Below are 12,570 nucleotides of genomic sequence, written 5' to 3' on the forward strand. Positions count from 1 at the left end.
GATAAATATTTATATTTTAATTACAGACCTGTTCAGTCTCATGGAATCAATCAGGACTCAGCTGCAGAGGAGGAGGCCAATCAAAGTGGGGCTCCTGATCATGTGTACTGCCCACTGCTGCACCGTCAGTATTTGATTGACTGATTGATCAAAGACAGACAGACAGACAGACAGACATACTGTACAGACAGACAGACAGACAGACAGACAGTATTAAACTCAGATTAGGTAGAGATTAGATGTCTGACCCTAGCCATGTGCACTAGGTCTGACTAGTCTATTCTTGGTCTATTCTATAAAACCTGAACCAAATCACAGTGGTTAAGGACACTTCTGACAAGGTCAACTATTCATTTATAACGTTATACTGTAGCTTAACATAAGTGCATTAAGTCCATCAGTTTAGATGCATTTGTTTTTTCCTGCTGAATTAATTAGCAGAATACTTAACACAATTCAAGCAACAGAAGAAAAAAAAGAAATCTTATTTTTTCTTTTTACTTTTAGGCAACACAAGTATCTATGAAGTAATCACACAATATAATGACTATGAAAATGGTAGAGTATACTGTTTAAATCTTCTCATGTCATTGACTGTCTGTTGTCCAGAGTTATTCATGTTTTGAGGCCAACTGGTTGTTGACTAAATATCCATTAAGCAGAGTTATCTATATTGATTTTATTAAGATGGAATGGGAATTGAACTGGGTGAACGACAAAACTCTGGCAACCAACTGAGAGGTGAATGCACCAACATATTCATTATTAAACTATTAAAATATTACACATGCACATTCTGCAAAATTCTAACTGCCTTTCAACTCATATTTCACTCACAGAATCACAAGGAAGGAATGAGTCTACGTAAGGTGAAACCCTTTGATCTCTGATCATGCATGTGGAGGTAATGCTGTGCATCAACATAATTGTGATTATCCTGTTCTTTAAGACAGTGATCCTCAAAGTTTTCAGGTCGCGACCCCCAAAATAATCACACTTGAACTGGGGACCCCCAAAACAATCATATTTGAACTGGGGACCCCCAAAACAATCATATTTGAACTGGGGACCCCCAAAGATAATCATATTTGAACTGGGGACCCCCCAAAATAATCATATTTGAACTGAGGATCCGGCAACATAATCATATTTGAACTGCGGGGGGGGGACTATCTGAGGATACCCCAAAATATTTTGGGGACCCGACCCACAGGTTGAGAACCATTGCTTTAAGACATACAAACAGTTAATTAGAAATGTTACCGCAGTAGATAAAATGGCAGACTACATTGTACTGCGTGTTCAATGACAGTCTAGCCTGTACATTCATACTGTAACTTTGTTTCAGGTCCTTGGATGGAGACAGGACAACCCAACATGACAGATTGTTAAAAATGTCAACTCAACAGAGAAATAAATGTATAGAGTAGACCTATGTTTATATGTGCTGGCATGGCTGTGAGATGACTGGCACTTTTATACATAAACTGTAGCACTGCCTAGAAGTATTTGGGGTGAATATGAAAGCTTTTTGATAAAAAAAAAATGAATAGGGGGTGTACTAAGTAAAGATAATAACCTAAAAAATAATTATGGCACTTGATTGGATGAACATTTCTCTCAGTGAAACAGAAAAAACGTAATTAATTGTGGAAGCTGAGGAAATCAAACTTTCAATATAGACAAGTGGCTAAAGATGATTTTATTTTTTGTTAACCAAGCAGCAATGGTTCTTCAAGATCTATTCTGAACACCGAGCACATCATCTTATGACAATTTTTACCAAAAGTGCAGAGGAAATTGTAATAAATTAGGATGCACATTAATAATGTTAGCCAGAGGAGAATAGGAGTCCCTGTTTTGTTTTCACCGTGTTCCAATCTTTTGCTTTGTTTTGTTTTTACTTCATGTACACAGTGTATGTATACATGTGTATGTGATACTTTTAAATGATCATACGTAATGCAGGTTGCTGGTCCACAAGACCATGATTGTAATGACTGTATATATACAGTATGTTGGTGTATAACACCCCATAGAGTTATGTCGCATGTATAGTATATGACCATGTATGCATGTGTGTGTATATATATAGCCTATCGTGTTCTGATGAGGTAATAAATGTTAGTTTGCTTGAGATATGATTGCTTTTATTATTGTTCATGTAACTATTTGAGGGTGACACTGCCATCCGCTGTGTGTTTGTTTTATTTGTATTTCTTTTCTTGTCCTGAAAATAAAAAAGTTTTTTGTTTTACAGTAAAATATGCTTTTAAATAGTTTTAAGTTTAAGTGTATTGTTCACTCTCTGAAAGGAGGCTGGTCCCTAAGAGGAGAAGCTCTGGTCACCTGACCTGTTGTTGTAGCTGTTTCACACAATTGCAACATAGCCAACATATTGTCTTTTTTTATATCATATTGTTTTGTGTTTTTTTTGTATCATAAACGTGGAAAATAAAGAAGATATAAACATAACATTGTTCTTTTATGGGTGAATTGTTTACTATATTTTTTACCCTTTTACTTCACTATGATTATTTGAAAACTTAAGCTACTAGTTACTTTGTAGATTTTGATCAAAACATACATTACTTCAGCCCTATACGGTATATACATAGGCTATTGGAAAATAGCAGACCTCAGGGGGGTGCCCAGATGTGCAACAATTGTTTTCTCACTCAACAGTAAACAAACCAACATTAAGTATATATATATATATATATATATATATATATATATATATATATATATATATATATATATATATATATATATATATATATATATATATATATATATATATAGGGTATCTGCACATTTCTGAAGTTAGAATTTAATGACTTTTAAGACCTTTTTAATACCAAATATTACACAAGAAAGAGGCAAACGTTGTGAGCTTGTAGTTCTGCTATTTTCACAATATTTATCTGTGGAACTGAGTCAAACAAAATGTAATGCCTACAATTCCAAGTGCTTGTGAGGGTGCCCCAGTTCAGAAGATTATTTTGGGGGTCACAAACTGAAATGTTTGGGAACCACTGTACTAGAGTGTAATCGCTATAGTCTATACAGCAATGATTACTATCACGATATAGAGATACTCAACACTTATTTTAACAACACTTACTGGACCTTTAATTAATAAAACCGTTATTTTAACCAATCTCAGATACAAACACATGTACAGGAAGCAGTGCTGTTTTTATTGAAGCAAAGCAACACTAAGCTGTTAAAGCATTGACACGCTGCCCTCTGCTGGAGGCAGTTGGCATAGCAGCCTGTGGTTCATTGGCAGACCATTGTTGCTGTTGGCTGGAAACCTTGAATCTCCATATATATATATATATATATATATTTTTTTTTTGTTTCTTCTTTTTTTTTAAATATAAATCAATGCTAGTGGTCACCCTTTACATGTGTCTGTCTGTAGATTTTACAAATATTTAATCAATTAAAAGCAATCAAAATAATTGATAATTGTTTTTATTTGTAATTTCCTGAAGTAAGGGTGTTGGAAATGTTTTCCACCCAACAGCAACGATATTTACTCTTTTTACACAACACAGATAACAACAGAACGATAATTTGTTTAGATCAGACAACACAAGTTGGAGTGAAATTAGTTTGGCACTAGAGTTAAGAGTAAAGGCATTAGTGCTTTAAGGAATAATTTTCCATCAATTACACACGCCATGAAGCCTTGAATTCATGGAGATTTATTTTGTTTTTGTCGCATTAGAGACAATAATTTGATGACCGGCGGAGTCTCCGGTAGTTTCCATGAATTCAAGGCAAATTCGACGCGCTGTGGGCTTGTAGATCGGCTATGTTAGGCACGCAACACGTCGTACAATGAAGTATAAATCGGGCATAATGCTCCAAAGGAGACGTTGAAAAGACTGAAGGAATGTGTGTCTGTATCTGTAAGGCACAACCTTCGTCTTTGCTGTGAGGTGTTGACTGGTGGGAGGTCTTCATCACTAGTGCACCAAATACTCCTGTAGACATTAAGACAAAAAGATATGGAGAATGATTTGCAAAAATCACAGGAATAATTCAGCATTTACTTAATTATTTTCTAGGTAGATAAATATTGATTATTATCCCCACGTATAATTTGTTTATCACAAACCCATAGACGTGTTAAGTCCCGATCATGCATTAGAAGGACAAACCAGAAGCAGGGGCATATGTTTTCACTTTTCAATGAGTCTAACATGGAGTTTGAACTTGAATAGGTTTATAGTAGGAGGGTCAAATGCATATGAAATATCAAAATATTGAATCTAACAACTTAAAAACTGTCTGGGGTGCACACAAAAGCCAGAGTAGACGTTAAAATGACCCCATTTTCTGCGTCGATTCATTGATGTCTAAAATGTATATTAAATACATTTATTCAATTAATCGAAAAGATTATTAATAGAATAATAAGAGAAAATAATAGTGGCGGCCTTATTCTCGTGTGCGAAATTAGCATTAAATACATAAAATATAAATGAACAATATGAATAATGAAATGCTAGTGCTCACATTGCGCTTGTTGAGTTTGAACTGGCAGAAGGAGAAGGCTCCCACCACCACGTAGACCCCCGCTGCTATGAAACAGTTGTAGCTCACATGGTCAAATCGATCATACACCTTGGCGAGACTGTGGAGGGTGAGGAGATATGTTAATGAGTAGGGCTGCAACTACATTATTATTAAAATAGGGCTTAAGTGATTAAAACCAGGAAAACACAACACTTACGTCATATCATAATATTACAAGAATCAAAAATACCAGACCATATCTCAGACCATATCTGCCTCATATCACAGGTCAGAGGACCGCATTACACCTTGAGATAACGTCTCATTGGGTGTTATTCGGCTCTGCAACGCTAGAGTCGCTGTTCAGTAAAAACATCTCTGAACCAGGAAGTGTCTCTCCGTCCATTTTTAAATAGGCTCTGTCATGATTAATTGACCACATATATGAGGTTAAACAACTAAATTCTATCCAAACGCTGTCTTAAAAGTAAATTCTGTGCCTCAAAAAAGAAGTTTGAGATCGTTTTAAAGTTTTAAAACCGAAAGTAAAAACAAAGCAGAGAAAACAATGGCTGCCGTTCCATTTTTGTCGGCTGCACTAGGTTCCATTCGGTTTCACTCGAACTCGCCGGACGCGCACATGCGTGCGTTTCATTTACGTGTATGTATATATATATATATATATATATATATATATATATATATATATATATATATATATATATATATATATATAAACCGCTCACAAAATGTAAGGAAACTTGAATTTGGGCCAATATTTCTCCCCTTTACTAATACCAATCAGTAAAGTGTTATATATCATTTTTATCGTTGATTAGTCTCCTTTACAACGAGGTACAGCTTGTAAGCAACGGGCATTCATGGAATGAGCAACACAGGCAAACGTGTGGGTAGCGCCGAGCAAAAATGTGCCAAAATGGCCTGTTAGACTTTTCTGCTGACATACACATTCATTCAGGTGTGGCACACACATTCATTCAGGTGTGTGCCAGTCACAGGTGTGTGACTGTCTCACAGGTGAGTGACTGGCACCTGAACATGGGTTCTGCAACTTTGTTGAGTTTGTGTATGCACCAAGCAGCAACACTGCCCCCATGGAAAGATGCCACTTTTGTCAGGATAAGGCCCATGTAACAGGGCAAGTGAAGCTGGTGTTCCGTTATGCAGAGTGACAGCATTATTTGGTGTTAGCCCTGGTACCATTTCCAAACTTAGGACTAAGTTCTGTGAGACTGGTGAAGTCAACAAGGAAGACAACAACCCAGACCCCTTGCTTCACTGAGAAACCATAGATTTACAGGCAAGATTTGCACAACGGTACCAAAGACAGATGTCAAAGTTGCAGGGCCCATGCTCAGGTGCCAGACACACACCTTTGACTGGCAACACCGGCCTGCAAATGCTACCAGGGCTGACATCAAATAATGCGTAATCTGCGTAACGGAACACCAGCTTCACTTGCCCTATTGCACGGGCCTTATCCTGAAGGGACAACGTGGCATCTTTCCATGGGGGCAGTGTTGCTGCTTGGAGCATTCAAGTTTCCTTACATTTTGTGAGCGGTTTATATATATATATATATATATATATATATATATATATATATATATATATATATATATATATATATATATATATATATATTTTTTTTTTTTTTTTTAGCTTAAAGTTACCTACAGAGTCCCTTTAAGACATCAAGACTTCTCTTCGTTTTTGGATTCTCCATTCACCATAAAGGAATGCAACAAAAACAATAGGGTTAATCATTTTTTAGGTGAACCGTTCCTTTCAACAGGTCTTTGGACAGGCTCAAAGGAGCATTGTAACACTTACTCTTCGACGTCTGCTCCTTTCAGAGGAACGTCTTCGATCAGCATCGCAGAACGAGTCTGAAAGAAGATTCCAAGCATGGCCTGCAGGTGGACAGAGATGGATATAACATAGTTTAATAAAACAGCAAAAATAGCCATTTATTGCAACAAATGGAATACAGTTAAGCTTGGCGTTAAAGGCTCCACTCTTGGAGATATTCCCTGAATTTTGTCGAAGCAGCCTGCTAAGCATATATTCTGCGAATGCTAAGAAAATCCCCCATTAGTTTGAATTAGCAGATATACATGATAAGCACAAGTATTTCAGCCTATGCCAGACTCTAAACAAAGCAGAAATAAATGATAATCACAAGTATTTGAGCCTATGCCAGACTCTAATCAAAAGGTGGAGGAGGAGCTAGCGGAATGCATTGGTCAGCAACCAAGAAAGACCTAGTGAATACAAAGCTGTATTTAAAGGAACCCCTTGCTAATGCGTCAGTTGTGATTGGAGTATGAATGTGTAATTGTAAGGGACCAGAGTTGGTCGGCAAGAGAGACACCAGGACAAGAGTGTAGTTTCTTTAAAATGTATTTTTTTATCTTTTCTTTTTCCAATAAATACAAGACAAGACATTCATTCTGGCCCAAAACAAATGAAAACAATACACAGGACTGAACTTGACATCAAGACTGAGCTGACTGACAGCTGATTATAGCTTTGCCGTGCAAGACTTCCGTGTCCTCCATGAACTAACGCTATGCTTCATTTCATAACTCTTCACGTGTGACACATGATTGTGATCTTGTAGATCTGCTATTTTCAATATTTTTGCATGACACTGTTGTAGGACAGCTTGGGCTCTCCCTAGGCTGGCAGAGGGAGAGTAGCGCCCAGGATTACATAGGCAATTGGCACTGGGTGAAAAAATATGGGTTACAAAATCGTGGGATAAAACTTAGAGAAAAAAAATGACACTGTTGTATGACAAAGTATGAAATAGGGCTCCCAGTCGTCCAGTGATCAGACTAATCAATTTAGGCGAGTATGGAAAAAAATCTAAATAATTTACATCTATTTATTGATATACAAAAATGTAACTATACGTTTAGTTCTTGTTTAGGCACAAATACAGGTCTCATCCCTGTAGCCACATACGTAATGACAACTAATGTGTTAAATAGTTCTATGCTGTACATTTGACATTATTTTGCAGATTATATCGTTGGGGTCGGGCAGAAACCTTGCATCTCCATATTTAAACTATTTTCTTTTGTAAATGAATGCTCTACATTGACATTGCCATACAGCAGTGTTGCGCAAAAGTAGCAAGAATAGCCGACCTACAAGCTCAAAACGTGTCACATAGCGGCATTTGTGAGCTCATCGATCAATGAAAACTCAATGAAACCCATTCTGTCAGGTCTCGCTAGGACGCGCCTCACTAGCCAACACACAAGAGGGGGTTGGGGTGTGCTGAAACCAGCGCCCCCAAAACAACAGGTTGGGAATTGATTGCGTGAAACAATCACCTGTGCTTCCAGTCTCAACGTTAGTAAACAAATAATTGGTCTATTGGATCACAGTTTTTTCCTGAAATGTCCTGAAAAGTCATGCTTTTGGACAAGGTTTCCACCCAACAGCAACAATTATATTGTGTAGCCAAATCAGTTTTATTAAAAAAATCTAACCCTGTAGAAATACTCTTTTACAAGGAAAGGGTCCTGCATTCAACATTGTATTTGAATACAACTATAAAAGCATTGTGATACAAATATACTTGATTGAAGTAGGTAAAAGTAATGCTTATGCAGAAGTGTCCATTTCACAATCATAATTGTATTGTAATTAGTAATGCATTAATGCGTGGGTTTTCAACTGGTGGTCCATGGACCACTGATGGTCCGTGAAGGTATTCATGTGGTCCCTGACCATGCATTTAGTTATGTAGGAAAGTGAAGATTTGTATTTTATTCTATTTTATCGACCACTACTAGTTGAGAAACAGTATGATGACGCATCAATGTTGTCAGTTACTGGGAAGTCGGATGTCAAGAACTTCCACAGAAATGGGAGTTAGAATCTGAAGGGATTGGGAGGGAAACTGTACCGGATTGCCTGGTTGAGTCACCATTATTAGGAAATGTGGCCACAATCAATCGCATTTGTCAGCTCGCTCATACATAAGTTGCAATGAATAGGTTAACATGAGTTTTTGAGCTCTGGACCACTAGCATATCTCAGTTAAATAATAACTGCTAAGAGCTTGATTTAATTCACCTCGAATTAACAAATTAAATTAAGTCCTTAAAAGTCATTATTTAATGTTAAGCTTTTCCCCCCATATCACCCCTCCCAACACAACAGTGGTCCCCAGGTTGATTCTCAGTCAGGTGGTCCCTGGTTCATAATCAGTTGAAAACCCCTGCATTAATGTGTTCATCACTTTAATGTTGCAGCTGGCTAAGGTGCTGATTTGAATGACTTCATGTTTTTAACCTATAATAATACATCATAATGTATCTACACTTAATGTAGATTTCATAATAATAGTCTAAATCTGCAATGTAGCTAAAGCTGTAAAATAATTGTAGTGGAGTAAAAAGTAGCCTAAAATATTTAATATTGACAATTATTTGAAAACTTTAGTTACTAGTTACTTTTAATTATTATTACAAAACATACATGAACCACTTCAGCCCTATATACATTTCGGCCATTTGAAAATAGCAGATCTACAAGCTCACAATGTGTCACGGTGAGCTTGTAGATCTGCTATTTTCAAAAGTTTTTTTTTATACATTTTAAAACTTGTGAAATGAGGGCATTCTGCATAATGAGTACTTTCTACTTTTGGTACATTTTGATATCCGTAATTTTGTACTTTTACTCAATTAAATTTATAATTCCGAATTCAGACTTTTATTGCAGTATTATTGATACTTTTACTTAAGTGAAAAATTAAAAAAAATAAACCACTGTTTATTTGTAAAGTTCACAAACAGACAGTAGCAAAACTACTAACAAAAGTCCATACAGTAATAGCCCTGAAACATGGACTGTCAGACCATGACAGTCATGGACCCACTTGTTCCTGGTTTTTGATTTTTTGACATTTACAACCCTCACATGTACAAAGACGTTCAGATTTCAAATATAAAGTGCTTACCCCCGAGCCACGGATGTTACAAGTTGAGCCGGCCCACGCGATAAGCACCCGTATTTCCCGTAGTGTTCAATAAAAAGCATTTTAATCCGATCAGCAGCCATTTTCCATTTTATTATTTATTTTTTTGTTGTGCATCAGAGTGCAATACACCTCCCAACCAGTAGTGTCACATAGTTGAAAGCATAGGAGAAAATTCAGAGAAATGGCTGGCAATCGGATTAAAACGTTTTTTATTGAACAATACGGAAAATACAGGTACTTAGACCTTTGCCGGCTCAACTTGCTACGTCCGTGGCATGGGAGTCAGCACTTTATATTTGAACGTTTATGTACATGTAAGGAAAGGGCACAACGGAAGGGCTTCAGGTGCTGAAGCACAGGGCACCAACCTTAGGGGGGCATCAACGGCGTGGAGAAAGTTTAAGACAGAACTATCGCCAAAAAGCGCAGAAATTTAGAAGCAGTTGATTGATTGATTGATTGATGTACTTTATTTAGTAAGACATGAGAACAGTACATGGAAGTACAAATTAAGATGCTGCTGAAGGAGCGCTAAAACACTGAAACGCGCCGGTGAAGCTTTTTTTTCTTCTGCGCTGCCCCCCCTCCCCCCCCCCGAAGGAAGCAAAGCAAAGCAAAGTTTATTGTTTACCCAGGGTGTCGGACTAAGTACGAAACTTGTTTCCAGCCGGACCCTACATGGAAGCCTTGCTCAAGGGCTATTCAGCGGTGATTCATGATTGATGTGATGAATTGGGGAATCGAACTAAGGACCATCCGGTATCAAGGCCGCCCCTTTAACCACTAGGCCACCGCTGCCATAAGGCACCACGAAGACCCGTTATATTATACCTCTATGGCCGGCCCTGGTAATAACTATTAAAATATATATATACACAGTAAAGTAGCCTACTTACCAACATAACTACTGCCCAGATACTGATCACAATGCCACAAGTAGCTACTTTGGGTCCACAAACCAACACCATGGCTGTTTAAACACCGTGAAGACGTTGTAAACGACTAGATTAAAGATTGCCCGTGGTTTTCAGGTTGTTGAAGTGTTAGATAAAGTACTACATACATTAAGTATTAAATAAGAAAAACTGCTCGGTGTATTGTCTGCTCATTAACTGCAACGGGAAATGAAAGTGCCAGTGTTGCCAGGGTTTGCGAGAGAAACAAGCAACCACAAGGAAAACAAGCCCAAAAGAAGCGACTTCAACCTGTTAAAGCAGTGGTTCCCCACCAGTGGTCCGGGGACCACCAGTGGTCCTTGAGGGGGTTCCTGGTGGTCCCCAGCTAAATGGACAGTTGGAAACCAAATGGTTTCATTTTATGCTCAAGAGTTAAATTATTGTTAAACATCTGCATTACTTAAATAATAATTGTTATATTGATCAACGTCTGCCTGTTATCTCTCCTATGGTACCACATCAATACAGCATGGCCATGGAATTGTGGACACAATCTTATCCAACGATAACAAAATATTCTAAGTTTTGGGTCTGAGAGTCTAAATCTCATCAAACGGTGGTCCGTGGTTCAAATGCCAAATAAATGGACCTTGATATGAAAAGGGTTGAAAACCACTGTGTTAAAGTCTTAAGTGTTAAAAAAAATACTGTTAAACCTATCCACAAGTTTCCTAGGGCGTTGTGGGCATCACTTCCTGTCAATTTGATATGCTGATACCAAGCCCCCAGAACCCAGTTAGTCCATGAGCCAGAGCCCCAAAATTGAGCAATGATTATCGAAAGAGTGGGCAAAAACATACCTATATTAAATTGTTTATAGGGTCAATATGAGTAAATACATTTATGATAACCTTTCCACAGGAGCAGCTTTTTAATATTTATCACACATTATTGTTATTTTCCCCATTCGTACATGACAGGTGAAAAAATGACAATTAAAAAAATAGTTATCACAATGAAACTTCCCCAGTTGAATACTTACATGAAGACAATGATTTAGCGTATTACAAGTTTTCTGAAATTGTATATTTAAATATGCAAATTTGGCATTTAGTCCATGAGCCAGAGCCCCAAAAATTGAGCCAGATATTGAATATTCCCTCATTAAAAACCTTTGACTCCAACATCTTAACAAAATGAAATAAGAATGTTGACTCTGGCTTTGTCCAATGTTCCAATGTTGATTCTGGAAAGTTATGCAAATTCTGGCATATTCTCCTAATGCGTAATTATGCGTAATTAGGTATCACTGTAGTTCAGGAAGATCAATGTACTTCTACAGGGCTCAGTGCCGAGGCTTACCAAGGGACAGGGGGGACTGGCTAACCAGCCCAGGGCAGTGGCACCCCAAGCCACAGCACACAAAAATGAAAAGGGTAAAATAATCTAAAAGCACACACAAAGGAATGGGGATACCACCACCTCTGGACTTGGGGCCGGACTTGGGGCCTCAGCACCAGAACCCTAGGCAAAGAGGGAACAATAGTGAGGACCAGTATAATACATTGTTAGTTAAAATACATTTCACCATATACAGTGTATGACCGGGGGTTTCACGCAACTTAATCAATAAAATTAAGCCCAACAACAGGGTTGAAGGGCAGGGTGAAATACACTTGGCAAAGCAGCAGCACTGTGTTTCCTCCTCACCGAGCACTGGAAACACAAGCAGCAGTGTGTTAGCCTACCATAAATAGTGCTTAAAATCAGTGACGCAATAGTAGAGGGGGAGATTTAAACGTACTGCACAGTTAGTGCCTGTGGACACATTTTGCGTGGTGTAGTCGCACCTACACAGCCAGGGGTAGACAAAGAGACAGACACTCAAGACAGTTGCACACAGACTAAAATGACATAAAACAACCGGTCAAGTTCATGACCATAACATAACTAAATCAAAACACACTGGCACTCGCTAAACAAGAAACATACCTGTGCTGATGCATAGTGGACAAACAAACAATACCGAAGCCCAACAGGCCAGCTTTGTTTGTGGAAGATACACGGTCAGTGAGGACACACACACACACCGGTGACAAGCGTGGCAACGGTACTGAA

General features: G+C 37.9%; 1 protein-coding gene and 1 long non-coding RNA gene across 2 annotated transcripts; one reads left to right on the forward strand and one right to left on the reverse strand.

Moving 5' to 3' along the window:
• The first annotated feature begins 23 nt into the window (after positions 1 to 23).
• On the forward strand, positions 24 to 1,535 carry LOC311035529. Its single transcript, XR_014599732.1, has 5 exons — positions 24 to 124; positions 508 to 558; positions 688 to 741; positions 840 to 904; positions 1,349 to 1,535. It is a non-coding gene; the product is annotated as an uncharacterized lncRNA (long non-coding RNA).
• Positions 1,536 to 3,804: 2,269 nt separating this feature from the next.
• LOC311035527 (ribonuclease kappa-B-like) lies at positions 3,805 to 10,648 on the reverse strand. The gene is made up of 4 exons (XM_084043800.1): positions 10,453 to 10,648; positions 6,388 to 6,467; positions 4,534 to 4,651; positions 3,805 to 3,998 (listed from the first exon to the last, which is right to left on the reverse strand). Exons 1-4 carry the CDS (start codon positions 10,522 to 10,524, stop codon positions 3,981 to 3,983), a joined length of 288 nt encoding a protein of 95 aa, XP_083899926.1. The 5' UTR covers positions 10,525 to 10,648; the 3' UTR covers positions 3,805 to 3,980.
• Positions 10,649 to 12,570: the final 1,922 nt, after the last annotated feature.

Source organism: Gymnoscopelus microlampas (genome assembly GCF_963454915.1).
Source record: "Gymnoscopelus microlampas genome assembly, chromosome: 19".
In the NCBI taxonomy this organism is placed as follows: Eukaryota; Metazoa; Chordata; class Actinopteri; order Myctophiformes; family Myctophidae; genus Gymnoscopelus; species Gymnoscopelus microlampas.